At 48.2% G+C, this 18,523-nt stretch overlaps 7 protein-coding genes across 7 annotated transcripts; 5 read left to right on the top strand and 2 right to left on the bottom strand.

The window, feature by feature from the left end:
• Positions 1 to 849: 849 nt before the first annotated feature.
• Positions 850 to 2,705, top strand: LACBIDRAFT_318803 (uncharacterized protein; the record flags this gene model as incomplete). The annotated part of the gene is made up of 8 exons (XM_001879901.1): positions 850 to 988; positions 1,045 to 1,084; positions 1,138 to 1,360; positions 1,416 to 1,529; positions 1,577 to 1,680; positions 1,734 to 2,052; positions 2,106 to 2,277; positions 2,332 to 2,705. 8 exons carry the CDS (start codon positions 850 to 852, stop codon positions 2,703 to 2,705), a joined length of 1,485 nt encoding a protein of 494 aa, XP_001879936.1.
• Positions 2,706 to 3,360: 655 nt separating this feature from the next.
• LACBIDRAFT_318802 (uncharacterized protein) lies at positions 3,361 to 3,871 on the top strand (the record flags this gene model as incomplete). The annotated part of the gene is made up of 2 exons (XM_001879900.1): positions 3,361 to 3,482; positions 3,538 to 3,871. The coding sequence occupies 2 exons, from the start codon at positions 3,361 to 3,363 to the stop codon at positions 3,869 to 3,871; spliced, it is 456 nt and encodes a 151-aa protein (XP_001879935.1).
• Positions 3,872 to 4,632: 761 nt separating this feature from the next.
• On the top strand, positions 4,633 to 5,215 carry MISSP13.7 (ectomycorrhiza-regulated small secreted protein; the record flags this gene model as incomplete). Its single annotated transcript, XM_001879899.1, has 3 exons — positions 4,633 to 4,793; positions 4,843 to 5,033; positions 5,163 to 5,215. The coding sequence occupies 3 exons, from the start codon at positions 4,633 to 4,635 to the stop codon at positions 5,213 to 5,215; spliced, it is 405 nt and encodes a 134-aa protein (XP_001879934.1).
• Positions 5,216 to 5,492: 277 nt separating this feature from the next.
• CHR16204 (SNF2 family DNA-dependent ATPase) lies at positions 5,493 to 10,126 on the bottom strand (the record flags this gene model as incomplete). The annotated part of the gene is made up of 33 exons (XM_001879647.1): positions 5,493 to 5,567; positions 5,618 to 5,691; positions 5,751 to 5,779; positions 5,833 to 5,904; positions 5,958 to 6,005; positions 6,060 to 6,092; positions 6,143 to 6,163; positions 6,223 to 6,370; positions 6,423 to 6,750; positions 6,799 to 7,091; positions 7,143 to 7,219; positions 7,273 to 7,321; positions 7,375 to 7,428; positions 7,481 to 7,580; positions 7,632 to 7,736; positions 7,791 to 7,841; positions 7,891 to 7,906; positions 7,964 to 8,037; positions 8,090 to 8,229; positions 8,279 to 8,312; positions 8,364 to 8,439; positions 8,495 to 8,578; positions 8,633 to 8,698; positions 8,747 to 8,841; positions 8,900 to 8,926; positions 8,979 to 9,053; positions 9,106 to 9,209; positions 9,258 to 9,274; positions 9,326 to 9,370; positions 9,429 to 9,494; positions 9,550 to 9,636; positions 9,686 to 9,824; positions 9,874 to 10,126. 33 exons carry the CDS (start codon positions 10,124 to 10,126, stop codon positions 5,493 to 5,495), a joined length of 2,955 nt encoding a protein of 984 aa, XP_001879682.1.
• A 328-nt stretch (positions 10,127 to 10,454) lies between these two features.
• LACBIDRAFT_184365 (glycoside hydrolase family 16 protein) lies at positions 10,455 to 12,274 on the bottom strand. Its single transcript, XM_001879646.1, has 14 exons — positions 12,241 to 12,274; positions 12,155 to 12,188; positions 12,076 to 12,093; positions 11,998 to 12,017; positions 11,908 to 11,942; positions 11,738 to 11,854; positions 11,661 to 11,685; positions 11,486 to 11,607; positions 11,405 to 11,437; positions 11,275 to 11,353; positions 11,121 to 11,223; positions 10,947 to 11,070; positions 10,722 to 10,891; positions 10,455 to 10,667 (listed from the first exon to the last, which is right to left on the bottom strand). Exons 4-14 carry the CDS (start codon positions 12,008 to 12,010, stop codon positions 10,574 to 10,576), a joined length of 915 nt encoding a protein of 304 aa, XP_001879681.1. The 5' UTR covers positions 12,011 to 12,017; positions 12,076 to 12,093; positions 12,155 to 12,188; positions 12,241 to 12,274; the 3' UTR covers positions 10,455 to 10,573.
• A 3,216-nt stretch (positions 12,275 to 15,490) lies between these two features.
• On the top strand, positions 15,491 to 16,811 carry LACBIDRAFT_293831 (uncharacterized protein; the record flags this gene model as incomplete). The annotated part of the gene is made up of 7 exons (XM_001879898.1): positions 15,491 to 15,759; positions 15,789 to 15,797; positions 15,821 to 15,910; positions 15,971 to 16,296; positions 16,336 to 16,439; positions 16,497 to 16,601; positions 16,656 to 16,811. The coding sequence occupies 7 exons, from the start codon at positions 15,491 to 15,493 to the stop codon at positions 16,800 to 16,802; spliced, it is 1,050 nt and encodes a 349-aa protein (XP_001879933.1). The 3' UTR covers positions 16,803 to 16,811.
• Positions 16,812 to 17,193: 382 nt separating this feature from the next.
• On the top strand, positions 17,194 to 18,165 carry LACBIDRAFT_326041 (uncharacterized protein; the record flags this gene model as incomplete). The annotated part of the gene is made up of 3 exons (XM_001879897.1): positions 17,194 to 17,494; positions 17,621 to 17,875; positions 17,936 to 18,165. 3 exons carry the CDS (start codon positions 17,194 to 17,196, stop codon positions 18,163 to 18,165), a joined length of 786 nt encoding a protein of 261 aa, XP_001879932.1.
• Positions 18,166 to 18,523: the final 358 nt, after the last annotated feature.

Genomic DNA, 18,523 nt, shown 5'->3' with positions numbered 1-18,523 from the left:
TCCAAAATGAAAGTCGTTGCCAAGGCATCATCATTCCGATAAAGATTGCGTTAGCTAAGCACCAGGCACCATCCTATTTTGGGAATGATGCAACCAAGTTGAGCCTAAGTATTGCCTAAGTAGGCGACCATTGTGCTGATCGTAATTGCCGCAAAACGGTGGTCGCGAAGAGGAAACAAGAATTTACTTCCGTCGTCCATTCGTAGACATCCTTCAAGCCTATCGCGAGAAGCTGGTGCTAGCCAAGAGCTCATGACTCAGTTTGAGCTTGGTTTGAGCAATGTTTATGACAAGAGGGATGATGGGGGCTTGATAGGGACGGCTGTATCGGTACGAAATTCGCAGATACACTGCAGGTTTGGAAATTGCTTCCGGTCGTCACCGTTGAGCGCCAAAATAAAAAACCATGAATAAAAGGCAACACCCATGCGGTCCTCCGAGAACTCCATGGAAAAAGTTGAAGCCTTACGAAAGAAGGGTGTCGAACAGACATCGATGATCGAAGGAAGGTAAAAAGGTCGACGACGGTGATACATAGCACCAAATAAGCTTGAACAAATAAACAAGCAAGATAAGATGATGATATGTTCCAAGGTAAGTATGTAAGGGGCAGGATAAATATCCAAAAACTTGTTCATTTTTTGTTCCTCGTACGGGTGCTTTCGAGTGACATTCGGGGAAAAAAATCAGTGAGATGTGGTTTGATCCAGAGTTGTAGATTTAACAACCCAATGCAGACCCTAACCCCAATTCCTTATCTTCAATCTCAACACTGACAAAATCTGACTCTTCCATCCATCTCTTACGCTTCCCTTCATTTACTTATTTCTGACTTATTCCTCCCAAAAAATGGCTGAAGCGACGCCCATAGAAGAGTCTATCGTCATCGACTCCGCGCCAACCACAGAACCCACAGCGGAAAGCAGTGAGGCACCAAAAATGGACGACGGAAAGCTCATGGAGCAAATGACCAAGGCAGCTAAGCAGAGTAAATCTTATATCTCATATTTTGCGTGGCGCGTACGTTGACTATTGACGTGCTAGTTGAGTTCTACTTTGCCGATTCCAACCTTCCATATGACAAGTACGTCTGCTATACATACCCTTTTTTTTCGGCTCACCGTTTTGTTCGTTCAGGTTCATGTGGACATTATACACAAAAGACCCAGACCACTGGGTTCCAGTGCACACCGTCGCTTCGTTCAAGCGCATGCGGGAGTTCAGCGCCAACGGTGAGGAGTGGATAGCGAACGCTCTCCGCCTCAGCGACTTTTTGGAGGTCGATGAGACCGGTACCAAAGTTCGACGAAGGACGGAGGTCCAGGAACCTAAGGACTCGTTTGAGAGGAGTGTTTATGCAGTATGTGGATTTTTTGAGGTTTGTAGATGACGGATTGACCCGAATTGGATCCTAGAAAGGCTTCCCAGACGAGGATAACACATTGCAGAAGCGTATCGAGGAGTTCTTCAACCAGTACGGGACAACGACTGCTGTGCGCATGAGGAGAGGTGACGACAAAAGTTTCAAGGTCCTTATCTCATGCTTCAGGCTATACATCTATTGAACACAGAACAGAACTCTGTATTCGCCGAATTCGTTGACTATGCATCAGTCGACGCGTTCCTCAAGGCAGATCCCAAGCCGACATTCGAAGGCAAGGAACTGCTCGTCATGACAAAGTACGCCTCTCCTTCTGTCCTTTTTCTATATCGACCAACACGCACTTTTCCAGAGACGCGTACTGCGAAATGAAAATAAAAGAAAAAGGCCTCACTGGCAAGTCGGCCAACAACCGTCGAAACCTCATCGCCAATAACACCCGTGGTTTCAACGCATTCCGCGAAATGGCGAAAGGAAAACAGGACAAGAAGCCAAAAGCAGACTCCGAGGCACCCAAGGAAGTGTTCCTCGAGTTTATGGGCACAAAACTCCTCATCACAAAAGACAAAGAGGGGAATGGGACTGTGGATGAGAAGGAGATACCGTTTGTGAAGGGTGCTACGCTCAAATTTGATGGGTGTGGTGGAGATGTGAAGTGGCAGGAGATCAAGGTACCTTGTCTTTCTTGGTGCCGTTGCGTGCGTCTGTTGAATGAATCTTTTAGGACCCAGTGAAGGAAAGGTTTGACGGCAGAGCTCCTTTCATTAAATACTCCCGTGGGGATAACCACGGGCTTGTTGGGTTCCACAAGGCATTGTCAGAAGAGGACATCACGTACATCAAGGAAACGATTAAGACCATCAATGAAAATGAAGTGACTTGGACTTTACCTAGCGGTACGCGGTTCTCTCCTGTTGTTTTCACCCTTTTCTGATCTGAGAGGTATACAGAGGAGGATGAAAAACAGTTCCAAATTGAACGTGCCCAATCCGGGGCTAAACTAGCACTGCAAGGCGGCTTCTCACGAGACAGGGATAGCGGTGGTCGCGGACGAGGCCGCGGGCGTGGCGGCGGTGGACGAGGAGGTGGACGAGGAGGCCGAGGACGGGGTGGCCATGGTGATAGGCAACGTCGTGGTGGGGACCGGAACGCTGAGCGAGAGAAAGAGAAGGGACAACAAAAGGGGGAAGAGGTCGGGGAGAAGAGGAAACGCGCTGTGGAGCCTGATGGTGGCCCCCTTGTTGGCCAGCGGGGAACGGCTGCGCCTCCGATGCTTGCGCCTTCCACGTCAAAAAGAAGCAAGACGGACGGCGAGGAGTCGTAGTCTGGTGGTGAACCCGAAACGAAACAAAATGCGGGGTCGTATGTGTTCAGCGAAACTGTAAAGCTGTGTATTTGGTAACACTTTTGCGTATCTTCTTGCTTTTATAACTCCAATCCACTCCGTTGGTAGTTGCTTATATTTTCTTGTATCATAACAAAAATATGCTGATTGAACGTACTATTACGTTGCTTGCGATAAAATCATAGAAAGGGATTAGAGATTTCGTGCGCGTTTGTTTCTGCTTGACCATATTTGTTGCACGCGACTTTCACATGACCTGTCACCTGATTGCGTCCTCTCTCAACTCTCATGTCATTGTCAATTATTGTCAGTGACGGCACCAAGATAGCACTCTGACAATTCTGACATGATCTTGAGAACTCGAATTACGCTTACCTAGCCCAAGAGAGTTATGCCTGTCCTGCGCCTCTCTTGGATCCGACTCGGAGGAATTTGGATAGGAATCATAGAATCGCCATCTGTCGCAATCATGCGAGTTGTGAGCGGTACGTGTACTCTGCTGTAAAAATACATTGAAGCATGGTTCTAGCATGACCTTCTATCCTATTAATAGCTCTCTGACTCTCATTTAAAGCGATAGATGCATGGCATGGGTAGCAGGCGGCCCTCGCCAATTCACCCTACAGTTGCCTAGATGAAATTATCGACGCCCCTTTTATTGCTGTCTGCAGCGGTTCTTGGTGCCCTTGCCCAAGAAAGCACCACAAGTTCCACGCTTAGCATTCGTAGTCACGTACTACCCAGCGGCGGGCCATAGTAGGTTTACCCGATATTTACTGCGTCCAGCCAGTACTGAAAGTCTCAATTGTAGCACTAAGACCAGTGGCTCTTACACTCTTCCGACCACCACAGGGAGCCAAACGACTCCATTGCCTACCAGCACAACCATCACAACCAGTGCAACCAGTACAGGCACCCCTACCGTTGTCCCAACTACCTTACCGACGACTTCAACAACAACGAGCCCATTACCTTCATCCACGTTGTCAACTACATCCACGGGCTCACGCACCTCGTCTTCAAGTTCCTCCACGTCTGCTACCACGAGCAGCAAACCTTCTTCTGGCGCTTTATCCATGACAGGCTTGGAAGGCGGCAACTACGTACTGGCAGCCCTTCTGTCTTCGCTTTTGTTCTTCCTCTAGCAATGTGTCACTGATATGATTATGGACATTTTTTGCAACCATTGGGCGTTAAGATGTAAGCGCATTGAACGCCGTGATGTGGAAAAGAGGTTTTGAATACCCTTCGCGAAATATAATGCTAACTTCGATTTCTCAGCAATGCACCACTGCCGTCGCAACACTCTGCAATCATACAGCGTCATCTTGGAGGTACAACAGAAGGTAGCATGACAGCGGCTAGCTTCGCCATCTGGTGACCAGACACATAAAGACAGGGCAGTTGCTTGGCGGGCCGGGAGAACCGATATGCTTGAGGTCTAGGATGTTTTGAGTCAAGTTGTCAAACTAGCTTCTTATGAAAGAACGCCCGCAAACCTTACAGCCTCCTCGCCAGACCACTTACTTGGCGCCACCCACAGGCAACTCCTTCGAAGGACCCAAGACGGAACAAAGCCACTATCTGGCGCCCATATAACCTCACGCCGGCGTGTCTTGCAGTATCATCCTTCAATGATTAGATATGGAGGACATACCGGTACGCCGATAAGCAAAGGGCAGTGCATGCGTTGCGCGCGAGGAGCTCAAACATCCACAACGAGGCGTTAATCCAGAACAGGTTGTGTCTTTTGTATGTCATGACGAGTCAAGACCCTCTCTCCGTGGTGTGCGGTCGACCACCTCTCGATCGCAGTATGTTATAAGAGCTTGGCGGTTTGTGATTCCAGCTCCAGCAAAACCTCTTCTTTCCATCTTCGTTCTCCACTTTCCAGTTAATCACCAACATGAGGTGCACATGCTTGATGACAATTTTCATGTTGGCATTGGGTGCCTTTGCTCAGGATGGCACCTCGACCGGTACCGATGGCAGCCTCACCAACCTGCCCGTCCCAACAACTTCAACGACTCTCCCAGACGCCACCACTGCCACGGACGTCACTAGCATGTGAGTTTTGTGTCCTCCCCCGCAATTTCTTTGCTCATGCGCTGTGCAGTACGACCACATCAGTGCCAACAATATCGTCGACATCCACGACACCCTCCACAACCACACCCGCCAATTCAGCAACAACAACAGCCCCCACGTCCCTTGTAACATCATATGCAAGGACACCTGCACCAGTGACCACATTCAGAGCACCCCCACTCCCTAATGGTAATGCTGCCTTCCGACTTGCTCTGAGCAGTGAGGGCGTGGCACTTGCGGGTATGGCAGGGATTGCTGCATTGTTGCTTTGAGGAACTTTCAAAGTAATGTTTGTCATTCCTTATCCTCCTCGTGCGGCAGCTCAGCGGTTGACTCCTTGATGGATAGATCATGACACCATTACGCAAACCAGCATTGGATTCGGACACGGACATATGTAATCTACCTCACGTTAATCGCACGCACATTTCATGTAACTCATGTAAAACATACCTGGGACAATTTAGATGGACGACTTTCTCTTGGTATTTCTCTTAGCAGAACACGAGGACGCATATAGGTCGCCGCACTGGCACAGCCTGCCAGAAGAAAACAAGAATATTGATTATCAAGACCGTGGACATTAGTCCACCATAAGATAGTCAGAAATACATATTATCGTCGCATAATGTAAGACTGCAATGGAATAACTGTCCTGGAGGACAGCAATGAGGGCTGCTAATCATCGTCGCTGTCAGCTTGAGGAGGCTTGTTGCCAGCGTTGTTGCCCTGCTTAGGCCCCATGCCGAAGAGCTACAACAAAATTAGAGATAGCCGGGGCAGTAAAAGTAACTTGGACCAACATATTTGATATCTTTGACACTCAGTTTGTGGAGTTTGGCTCCGGTCCCTTCGCCTAGAGCGGCTTCCGCGAGACCTGAAAGTAGAATTGTGGGTCACAATCCCGGGTGCCTGAGAGTAGGCTTGAGTACGTACCAACTTTCACGTCTTGCAACTTCAACATGCTGCAAAAGAAAGTAGCTTAGTCAAGGTCGCCATGTGAGCTCAGAATACTAACCGTTCTTCAATAGTGTTCTCAACAACAAGACGCTTGACGTGGACAGTCTTTTCTTGACCAATTCGATGGCATCTATGTAACGATAATTAGCATCCTCTCCAATTGACAATGAAAGCTCTTGGAACCTGTCGTATGCCTGGGACTCAGCGGCGTAATTCCAAGAAAGATCCATGCTGTAATGTTCGCAAATTGAGTAACACGCCACACGAATGGAAGTATGTCCTTACTTGACAATGCGATTTGCTGATACCAAGTTCAAACTGGAAAGGTGTTGAAGGGGTGTCTTCCTTCAAGTTATGATATGACTTACCCAACACTACCGCACTTAGTGCTGGACGACGGTTCCCGTAAGGATACATTTTGGTCAATGTAACATGGAATACACTTCACCTTATCAGAATGACTTTGGGTCCTCCAATCTGCTTGAAAGAGGCAAGGGTAGCATCTCTCGAAGTTCGATCCATCTTTCCGTCAAAGCGCAGACTTCGGATTCCATGACGAGAAAACAGGGTTTCAATCAAATCCAACATGGAAGTCCCTAGACCATATTCGTTACGAATAACCCGGTAATTGAAAGGAAGGATGCTCACATTGCGAGTAACAGATAGTCTTGTCCCCGGTGGACTCCCACTCTTTCAAGTAATCGATCAAGGCCAACATTTTCGTGCTTGGCTCCATGTCATCGTCTCCCCGTCGCCAAGTAGCCAGTACAGCATCAGAAGGGTCAGAACTCTTTCCGTTTCCAAAGCTGGCTCGTCCCTTGCCCTTGCCAGGGGGCATGGGCGATGGTTCTCTCGTCCGTTTGCCCAGCGAAGTAGTCCCGTCGAAGATCTCGACGTCGGAGTCATCGAGTTCCGACTTCACCCCCGACGTCTTGGATGAAGTGATGTCTTTCATTGTAAGGTCGATCATCTCGTCCTACATGCGCGATGAGTGGGGGTATATTGGAACCGAAAAAGCACTTACATCCTCTAGTGCAGATTTCATGTTTTTCTTCTGGCGCTTCTTGGGACGATCCTCGAACATATTGGCAACGTCAGGGAGATCATCATCGGAATCCGACATCAGGAAATCCTCAAAAGATTTTAGTGGCGACGGTGAACACTGTGACTTTACAATGACATCTCGGCTGCTCCTTCCCTTTTTCGCTTGACGTTTTGACCTGGCATGATTGCTCAATTCCTCGTCTGACGGCTCAAACGCAGCAGATTTGAAGATCTTGTCCGCACTAAGGTCGTTCATCTTCTTGCAAGTGGGACCTGGAAGACCTAGTTCAGAATGGTGACAGAAAGAAAGAAGAAGAACCGCACAAGGCCGGTAGCCCTTTGCTGCTGCATTTTCGTGTTCTTTCTCGGCTGCGAGATTCTCTTTCTCGCTCCCATATCCGCTAGAGGCAGAGAGATGAGTAATTTAGGTCCTTAATGGTATAGGCGAACGTACAAGATACCATCGTGCGCAATTGGAGCATTCTTGAGCTCGAGGGAACAATCTGTGGAGCAATTATTGGAAGGGGCCCAGAATGTATGAGGGGTAACATAGTACCGAAACATATCTCATGGCCACAAGCAAGAATACGTCCACTGTCGTTAATGTACACTAGAATGAAGATCAAAAACATTGTCATAAGAGCTAAAAAGGGGCCACCCACTATCTTTACAGACGGGACAATTTGCCTCTGGTGCATCAGCCTCGTCCGAAAAGTCAAGTAATTCGCTAACAGCTGCACGCAAGAGGAATCGCTTCTTGACCTGAGTTTGATGTGTAAGCCCGATGTTCTTGAAGCCCAACATGGGGCCTACCTCTGCAACCCAAGCAGCGCCCATCAGCTTCTTGGCTCGCCCAAGTTCCTTCTCGGCATCGCTTGCAACAAGCAGTGTCGGGTCTTCATATCCATCAGTCAAAGACTGAGCTCATGCGTCAATATCAAGGGTAAAATCATTTAGCAAATTCACACTGACAAGAATCAGGTGTGGATGACAGCAAAGCTGGCGTAAACGCAAGATCATGACCTACAAAGGGAATTAGAGACTGGATAGGCAAGACGATGCACCCACTCACTAGAACAGCTGCATGACTGAGAATTTCATGTTAGATGAACCTTTTGAAAAGATTGGGCAGAACCAATGCTTACTTCTTGAGGAGAGTTCTCTCCCGGATGAATTTATTCAGCCGAATCTTGGTGCGCTTCTCGAAGCAATCATAGACCTGAAAACAAAGGTTGTCAGAAAACAAGAATCAGAAGTTTAAAGAACCTCACATCTCTTTCTTCCCGTGAAAATTGGAGTTGCACCATCTCGATTTCTTTAGGAGGAAGCTCTAGAATGGGTTTCCCTTCCAGCGAAGAATTCTTCGTACGTCGAAGCAGGAGAGGCTTCAAAATGGCTTGTGCTCGGGCACCTGGAGAAAATGAGCGATCATGAATGAATGACTAGTAAGAGATAGGTACCTGCCAATGGGGCGTCGTCGACCTGGACTTTTGCCTGTTCACAGGTTAGCTCAGAGGTCACCATGGCAATAATGAGTGGGCATACCACATGCGCGTTGAAGTCATTCCAATCGTTCCAAGGTCTAAATCGGCCAAAGCGAAGCAGGCCGTAGATATCGGCCCTATGAAGAGGGGAGTTGAAGAAGAAGAGGATAGTGAGCGAGATCCAAGACCCACAGAGTATTGGTGACCGGAGTACCCGTCAGCATCCAGCGATATTTCGCTTTGATGTGGGCTAAGCTGATGCTCGATCGAGTGGACCTAGATAAGAAAGACGTTAGTAGGTCTAAGAAAGGTGGTGGGGAGCGACAACACCGATTACGAATGAATTGAGCCTCATCTGCGATAGCACGGTAGAACTTCACACGCGCCAAGATACCTCTGGCAATAAATTAAGCCAGATAAAAGAGACCTGAGGAGGCAGCACACCCATGCTCTGCGAGCCATTCAGGCTCATCTTCAGGAGGAAGATCTTTAGGTACGTTGAAATCCTGACACAAAGTTTGATATGATGTGACAATAACCTGGGATAAAGGTCAAAACGGGGCCAACATGATAGGGAAAATGACTGTTGATACATACGTCCTTTGAGTTCACTTGGTCTTTCGTCTAGGAGCGCAATTTCAATTAAACTGTGAGGGGACAAGAGCAAGTTGAGTACCTTCAATTTATCCTTCCCATGGTGGATGTGCACATCGAAAAGACCGTTGCTCTTTGTGTCAATTTCATCTTTCCACTAGAAAGTCGATTCGTGAGTGGGCAGATAAACGGAGTTAAGCATCCCCTGCCTGTTGTAATAGAGCAGCAGGGACTACGATAAGAGTTGTTCGGCAACCGTCATCAAGTTTAGGCAGGTTCATCGCCATGCAGGCGATCATTTGGACAGTCTTTCCTGCGAGATGTTAGATAAACCCTTCATATTTAGCGAATTCCCGCTTACCTAGACCCATGTCATCTCTGACAAAAAGATAGGTAACGCGTTTAAAGGGTCATGGTGAAAGAACCTACGCCAGGATACCTCCTCTGTCTTGACCCTTCTCCTTTTGCAGCATCCTGTTGCACGGTATGAAATAAGAAAAGAACAAGACGACAATGAGATGTAGATCTTTACCATGCGACTCCGATTGCTTGGTGACTCAAGAGCCGAACTTCAAGCCCAGGAAGCAAATCTTTTTGACTTTCAGGAGTGGTTGAGCAACACGGACCATGCGGGAATAAATCTGGCGACGTACTTCTTGAGACCCAATTGCTTCATAGCGTCCCTCACAGTGAGCCCATGACTCAAGTTATCAATCGATTTCGTCACAAATTCCGCCAATCTACATTCCAAATTCAGATCACGGCGACGGATGTTGTGATAACCCTCACCTTTGTTCTTGATCCGGCCCACCAACATCTATAACGCGAAGTGGCGTAACTTGATCATAATTCAAGCTAAAGCCCCCAGCACCTCCCCTCTTCGGTGTCGGTCCAAGAGAGCTCGCCAAGAACCCCGCATCGACCGTTGCTGGAACGTGTTTGTCGACGTGTCTGCGGAGCAAAGTGTAAAAACCAACCTGCAGATGCGACTCCAGCCGCCCTCGCCTGCGCAACTCTCAAGAGCTCTGCAGCTGTGTTTTTCTTCGAGCTTGACCCCGGTTCGAAGTAATCCGTGATGCTAGCTTGCTGCGACTGAATGCCATTCTGGCTCCCATTGGGTGTTTCTGGGGTTTTTAATATAAAAGAGGAGTCTGGGGACCCCGACGATGTAAAAGATTGATCCAACGCGTCGAGTACACTCAACGTCTTCCGAGACGCGTCACCAGCCATGTTGGAAGGAGCCAGTCGCGGTTTTCGAGGAAAGCAGAACAAATCAATATGAAAGGGGGGGGTCACCGCCTTTCCATTACGTAACTCCGACAGAAGTTGTTGACCCGCCAAGGCGAATTTGACGGTCCTTCGACAAACGTTTTTTGGGCGTATTTAGAGTAGAGAAAATTTCAAATCGGAACGAGACCTACTCTGCTTTACTTTATAATTGTAGAAGTTCGTCAAACTTTTTGATGTGGTTATACTTGAGCGTCCCAGCCTCTGGTGAGTGGAGATCAAGTGGAGATCAAATATGTTTACAGTATAGGATACTTATGTTGCCAGAACAGGGTATACAACAGGATAATACATCTTGCCAGGTATTCGAAAGCTACGCTAATGATGTAGCCCCAAAAACGAACCGGTTCAAAACAATAGATAATTGAATAATTAAGATTGAACTAGCTCCTAACAGTCTCCTGCCCGACTATTCTTGGGCCACGGCTGTTTAAAATCCCCGGTCCATGTTGTCAGGTTGAAGTTGGAATATGCTTCCGCATATCTGAAATTTCCAAGTCAACGGTAAGACTCCTTGAGATAGAAGGAAGGCACCCACGTCTCGATATATTTCGCAGTCGGGAAATTGGCAGGATCACAACCAACGTTAATCGCGTTTGCAGGTTGATAAACGCGGATGTAGTCTATGCTCATTGTGGCAGGGAACTGGAGGTTCTCAAGGTCGATGAAACCAAAATTTTTGGAGATACCAAGGTTGGCGATGATGTACTGTAATTCCGTTCACCTGTGAGTCAACTACCCGCATCAGTGAATCGATTCTCACCATTGGTTCTTGGGATACCGGTCGTGGACCAATTTCCGTCCGCGTATCTCCGGCCAAGCCAGCCGACATGATTGTCCACGAGACTTTGGCATCATTAATCCAAGTGATATATCCATTATCAAATCTAAAAAGCGGGCGTCAGAAGTAATATGGTTAACTTGACAAAGTGCACACCCAGGGGCATATTCAAAGCCGTAGACGCTAAAGCAACCTTTCTTCAGTTCGTAGCAGTTTGGGTTGGCGTGTGCAAGTCCGCTTGTAGTCTGTTGGACCGCACCTTCAATTTACATTAGGGATCCGAATTGTGGAAAAGCGATAAACGACGCACCTCCCACGTACGGATTCAAAACGGTACCTGGATCAGTTATCCTCAAGTTAGCAGTGGTGTTTTTCCATTCATATTGGGCCTGACGAATTCCTTCAGTGTAAGTTGATTCAATCAATGAAGCAAAACATACGTTATACGGGGCCCACTGCGCGGACAGTGATACCTGATGTGCGTCAATAGGGTGTCAAGTGTAAAAGTTATAATCGCGAACCATTCCAACGTTGTCTTCAACGATGGCCTCGAAAACATCAATTTCGGGTGATGCTCTGCCGACGTAAGTGCCATCCGCTCTCACAGGCCCAGGGTGGGATTCTCCCTTGCAAGTGCATGCCGCTAAAATGCAAGCTTGTTCAGCCAATATCAGTAAACGTTCAACTTGTACGCACACAATCGCTGGCCGGATAGAAGTGACTGGAGCACACGATTGATCAGCCATAAATGAATTCTACAGGGAGATGCATACTAGTTGCCCATCGAAGGTCGGATCGCCGTTTTGAATTGCAGCCAGAGGAGTGGTTCCGCCAGGGTATGTCTGGTTAGGCAAGGTGCCGACGTCACATGAATCATAGCTGTAAGGCCACTGAAGAGTAATCAGCACGCTCGATTTCATTTGACTTGCTCCTCAAAACTCACCAAGCCTTCCAAAGTAGCACCAAAGCCAGCACGTCCTTAATGACGTAGATTAAACTGCTGTGTAAAAAGAAAGCGATGAAATGTAATCACCGAGATTTCCCATCGACCAGCTTTTGCCGGTTCATGAGCTTCCTCTCCACAAGTTTTAGAAAGAAAAAATCGACTCACATAGCTGGCCACAATCCTCTGGCAACGGGGAGATAACGAATTGAAGAGGACTTGGATACTCATAATTCAAAGGGCTTACCCAATAGTGTCTGACCCGGGCAAGGTGACGTTCGCTGAAGAAATAGTTGAGTTAGGGTACGCAAAAAAAAAGGTTACACAACGAACCTTCTAGAAGTCCGCCGGTGAAACAGAATTTATTCCTGAACACAGCTGATTAGACCCAAAAATATGGCACATTAACCAGCGCACCATGTCTGAACCTGAGGATCTGTCATCAAAGAAAGACCTGGTAAATACCTCGGAAATCAAACGTACCATTGCAGACTTATATGACATATTGTGATTGTCCAATGGATTGGCGGCAGCTAGCGTCAGCCTCAATGCACCGCCGCGAGTCACCGCTGAGGGTGCCAGTCAGAGGCACCGAAGGCTCGAATCGGGAGAAGACTCACCCTGACCGGGGTCATACCACTCTAGATCATTCTGGGGGTGACCATCAGCTCTTATTCCTTCAAACATCATGTTTAAGACGACGTACTGTGCCCCAATAATGGATATCTACCGCTTCCCAATAAGGATCGTCTCCAGGGTAAAATGTACGGTTATCGGTGTTGAATTCGTCGGAAAACACCAATACCATGTCTTGTTTCGGGTTGAAGTAAGATGGCTTCGTGTACGCCGACTTGGGTGTATCACGGTCGACAAGTCCGTAGTTGCCAAGCATGTCGGGTATTTGCCCTGTTGCATTGATACCACCGAGGTTAAAGCCACCCTGAGTCGTTTGTTTCGTTTGCGTGAAATGTGACAGGACGGGATACCCTGCTCGGAATAGTGTGAGTGGGACATAAAGTCTTGGACACGATATATGGAGGCATTACCAGCACTAAATTTTCAAAGAAGGAGTCCATTGTAGCGATTGAGAAGGTTTGCCAAGAAAAATGAGACGTACAAGAGCATCAAGCAACCAGCCACCAAGATAAATAAACAGCCAAGGTTCGCAAGGCCCCGGGTGGTAAAAATTCCCCCTCCTCTATCGAAATGTCTATCCCGAAGGGAGTTTGGATTATGTAGGTCATCGTCCGGCTCCGAATCACGTATATCCAATGGCGTTCCCCATGACTGGGGCGAAGGAGCCAATGAATACTAGACGGCAAAATAAATAAGCTGGCATGATAGGAGTGAGATTCCAACAACCTTCTCTGCAAGAGAGCTCTTTCAAGAACATGATATTAGTGACGTCTGCGGAATAAGAATCCACCGGTACTTGCCTTCATGCTCGGAGCTAGCGACCCTGCTCTTCTGGGGCTTTCAGTGCTGAGAAGGCTCGTCGCCGACGACGAAGACTGGTTCGTGAAACGCGGTTTAAAAGACATGAGTATTAGTCGGGTTGATAAATGGGTGTTATTGGGGTTTTGTTAAAAGAGTGGAAGTTGATCTGGCGGAGAGTATTTGAAAGAGGGAGAGCCTTTCACAGGACCGTAGGCAAGAATGGTCTTTCGAAGACCTTATTATCTTCTTGAATACGCCTGACTGGCCTGTCCGGAAAAATGCAAGCGGAACTGTAAAAGTTCAGAGAATGGGTGAAGGGAGGAAACAGGGGGGCTTGGACCGGAAATCATCTTGCTTGCGTAATCCTAGGAGCATGTGGAGGAGAGCTGTGGGCGGTTCGGTTTTGCCGATGGATCAAGTTTTGGCGATGATGTGTGCCAAGACACTGAAACGAGCGTTTCTTAGAGATTCCCATCAAATCATCCCTGAAGTCAAATTCGTTCGTTCAACTTGTCGCCTTACAAGCTTGGGCTGGTTCGGGGTGCTCGCAATTGTTGAAAACGGATGGTACATGCGCTAGATTTTTCAATGTCAGCGAACACACCCCCAGAGCAGCTCAGACCAGTTACTTACCGTTGACAAAAGAAAAATCAAACTTGGGCGTGACGAGGATGCCGCGTGACGTAACTATCACCTGTTCAGCACGCGTGACCACAAAAAAGGAGTGAGCTTTGTATTTTCAGTTTCTGAGCATTCTTACTTGAATTTACGGGCACCAACAAGGGCGCGTCGCCATTCATACAAAGCCATTGTACAATTCCCGTTGCGGGTGACGTCACAGTCATGTATTCACCACGCGCCAACAAAGGCGCGCCATTTATTTAAAAGTCGAAACGCGGTTTTTCTTCAGGCCACGGATAACCGCACCCACCACAGGTAAAACTCTACATTCGCGCATTCTTCCATCCAGGAAGTAATTTATGTTCTACAGGCATTCAACGCAATGAAGTCTTCCACCGCTGAGGTCAAAGTGCTCAAAGGAGAGATTCAAATGCTTCTTCTACTGTCAAATTCACGCACCGTCGTAACGACACTATCATCCGCCCTCGACAATTCATCCGAGACCGAACTGCGCCTTATGAAAAAACTACTCTCCAAGCTCATCGACGACTCCAAAAAGGAACTCCACTGCGTTCGGTGCCACGAGACTTTCACAAAGAACATGAACTCTCACAAGTCCTGTGAAATAGAGCACGAATTCAACGAAGAAAAGGATCAGATTTATAGGCATTGCGAAGGATGGACTACAATCATGAATTGTGTGGGCATGAGGTTGAGAGCGACAACTCTCCTGATGGCTTTTGTTCCGTCAGCGCGCACACGACTCACCCGTCGCAGGTCGATTACTATGATCCCAAGAGGAAAGCGGGTAATAGCAGCATCGTCCCATGCTCCGTGAAAGGATGTTTGTTAAAGGAAGGCGAAGTTGATAGCAAAGACTCTGAGGCTGACTCTGAGGAGGAGGAAAATGATGACGAAGACGAGTGTGATTCAGATGAAGACGACTCGGATTATTAGTGAACGGCGTAATTATCTGTCATGTATACGCGCTCACTACGGTGATTTGATATCTGTACTCGAAACAATAATGGCTCAATTTTCTCTGCGCAATGCTTTGGAAGGTTATGACAAACGGAGTTGTTGATTTTTTAACTTCATGCAGTAAATCGTCGCCAATAAAAATTACGCATCGCTGAGATGGCAGTGCCCGAACGCGACGCGTCCCGCGTATGGGGTTGGTGCGCCAGGAGACAAGATAGGCACTTGATTTCAATCTGTCAAATTTACAAGATATAATAAGACTTCCGTTAAAAAATGAACTCCTCTTTTTGACGTCCTCCAACTTGATGAACGGGGTTGGTGACATGGTGACGCAGAGAGTACTCTGACTGGAGTCACGGTTCCCTTGACCGCTCGAGCAGAGGAAAGTGATCGACCAGCGGCCTCGCCGGGCCGGGAGCAACCACCATGATCAAACACGTGACCTTGTATCGCTATCTCAAGCACCGTCTTCGTTATAGCCGCACCATTACGGCCTTCACTACCTTCAAGATCGGCAAGCTCTCTCATCCCCATCGACCCCGCCATGCCCTCTCCCGCCGCCAACGCTCTCCCCCGCCTCCCTAACGAGCTATTTGACAGGATCATAACATTCGTTATCGCAGACAGCGTGCACTCCGTATGCGTCTCTCCAGGGGACACGACATGGGACATGGACGTCCTACCCACACTCCATCAAGTCTCTCCCTTATTCCGCGCGATCTCCACGGAGGTGGTCCGAAAAGCGTTTGACATGCCACGCGTTAAGCAAACGGCTGATCCAGGCGAGCCTGATGCAGTGGACGAACATTCATCGTCAGTCTCGCACTCCTCAATTTGATTAGTTTACATATGTATGTCAAACTCGAAACGCCAGAGTTCTCCAAGCCCTCCGAAGAGCGTTTGATATGCCATGCGTGAAGCAAACAGTTGATCCAGGCGAGGATGCGGTAGACGACCATTCATCGTCAGTCTCCTACTCCTCAATCAATGTTTAAATCTGTCAAACTGAACTTCGAAACACCAGAGTCCTGAAAACCCTCCCCCAAATCCTCACATACCTCCACTCCATCAGCACGCGACTCCGGCACCCAACCGAGTGGGGCCAAGTGACGTTCCAGAATATCACCTGTCCCACAGGGCCCTTGGTGCTCGCGTATGTGCTGTATCTGAGCTGCTCGTCGATAAGGAGGAACTCGGTACAGGGGAGCGTGCAAATGTTCAAGAGCTCGCATGCGGCGATATTTGCGGCTTTGCAGCAGAGTATGACTTTGTGTGAATCGGTGGTGCCCGCGCTGGTTACGGGGCTTTTGGAGGACAGTATTTGGATTGAGGCTGGGTTGGCTAGATATGGTAGGGTTTATTTTTGTTTTTATTTGAGACACTGATTAGTGCAAGGCCTTGAGATTGTCAGATATTTTTGTGAATTGGAGGAACATGCTGATGCGATTGTCGCGCACAGAGCTGGAACTGATGAGGATGCAACATCATATAAGGTGTGTATCAACTTATACGTATCCCATTGGAGCAAGGGGGCTGATAATAGATTACAGATCGCATTAATTTCGTTCGACATCGTGCTCGGGAGGATCGAATCAGCAGTCATCGAATATCGATGTACGAGCATGGTTGGAAACTACGAGTCGAGACCGTTTGAGGTTTGTTTCCCCCATGATCTTGTCGCAGAAAGCCGTTTTGAATTTTTATTGCAGTTGCCTGGGGTTCTGCCGATGCTCAGGAGATTACATGGGCTGAATTTAGTAGAAGGCGGGTTTAAGTTGGCACAGAGAATACAAGCTTTAGTTGATGAGTGGTCTTATGCCTGTCCTTTCCTTCATCCGAAAAACCCAATAGATTGATTATTGGTGATTTGATTCTCGGTGGAATTTAACGAGGTGTACTTTTATCCAGCGGTTTCGATTTGCCCTCGTCAGAGTCGAGTTGGCAAACGTCATTTGAAGACTGGATGAGGTTCTCGCCCTTTTGCTTGATATTCCTTCAAACCCATGCGCGGTTGCAAATCTCATAGAAAGTGAATAAAACAGACGGCTTCAGTCTCTGAAGAAGGCGAAGAACCGTACTTGACCCTAAGATAAGCCGCACAAGGTCCGTGCGTGTGTTCCACCTTCCCAAAACGACACATCACATGACCTTCCCTACAACACCATTTTTTTTTCCGCGTCCTTCTTCACCAGACTCACTCGTGTCACCTTCTTCCACGTCCTCCATCTTCCTACTCAACCCAAAAAAATGTTCGCCAACGCTCTCAGAATGCAAGCCCGCCTCGCGCTCCTCACAGCCCGTTCCGTTGTTGTTCGACCTGCCAGCACCGTCATGCGCATGCCTCTGCAAATGAGGTTGGGCGCGGTGGCAGTGGGTGCGTCAAGAGCCCTGTCGACGACCCGCGTGCAGCGGTACGAAACTGCCTCTGCACCACCCAGAAACCCACCCGCCAAGACGGTGTGGATTGGCAATTTGCCGTTCTTTGTTTCTGAGGAAGAGGTTCGAGAGAAGTTTTCACCGTATGGGCCTATTTCGAATATTCGATTGAGTGCGTATTCGTTCTCTATTTCTTCGGCTTTTTCTTTTTCCTTTGCTCTACCTACCCCGCTTCTACCCTATCCTTCCCACTTTTCCTCTCCCTCCCTCAACTGCGTACTCACCCACCCCCCTATAGGCACAGGCCCAGACGGTCGCTCAAAAGGCTTCGGACACATTGAGTTTGAATCCCTCGACGACGCTGTCGCAGCCGTCGAGTCGGGATTGGAAGAGCCCTTCCACCTCGCCGGCCGTGACCTCCGCGTCGACTACGGTGCAGAACGTGCAGGCACCCCCGTTAACAAGCTTTACTTCTCCGGTTTTGTTGGCGAGGAACAGGGATTGAGGGCGTTGTTTGGCGAGTATGCGTCTGAGATTAGGAGTATTTTCTTCTGTGCGTGCACCCCCCTTTCTTCCTTCCTCCGTTTTTGGTACTGAACGTGATGTCGGGTAGTGCGCGACAACATGTCAGGCGAACATTTACCCACGGGCTTTGTCGAGTTCTCGTCCATCGCCGTGGCTACTGAGGCGTTGAACAAGATTGCGGGCGTGGAAACTCCCAATGGTGCGAGGCTCTCTTTGAACTACGCCAAGCCCCGCCAGCCTGTGCGGACGTATGGGAGGTCAGGAGGGAACGGGGAATATAACAGGGACAACTACACGAAAAAAGCGGGCGGTTATTAGTCGTTGAATTTTGCGCTTTTTTTATGTTTCCCCCTCGTCGTATTTACGTACTGCATCGTCATTTATCATGTTTACTGCTAATTAGAATCCACGATCACCCTCACTCACTCACCCGCTTATAATCAAAATTGGGTCTATATAGTGAGTCCTGACCGGGAATTGACCCAAAAACCATTCAAATTGGCAATGCGGGTATGCTTTGTCTCAGCATAAAATTTAAACCACAAACTCGTTGGAAGACACTCCATCTCCACACCAACGACTCCCCCTCGGCTGCAGAAATTCTTGATATCAGGAACCTTTAACAGAATTACTCACACCTTTATCCACCTTTCGAGCGGCTGAACTCGACTGCGTG

This window comes from Laccaria bicolor, genomic scaffold (assembly GCF_000143565.1).
Source record: "Laccaria bicolor S238N-H82 LACBIscaffold_9 genomic scaffold, whole genome shotgun sequence".
Classification (NCBI taxonomy): Eukaryota; Fungi; Basidiomycota; class Agaricomycetes; order Agaricales; family Hydnangiaceae; genus Laccaria; species Laccaria bicolor.
The sequence above is the reverse complement of the archived record's forward strand: the minus strand, read 5'-3'. Positions and strand labels throughout refer to the sequence as shown.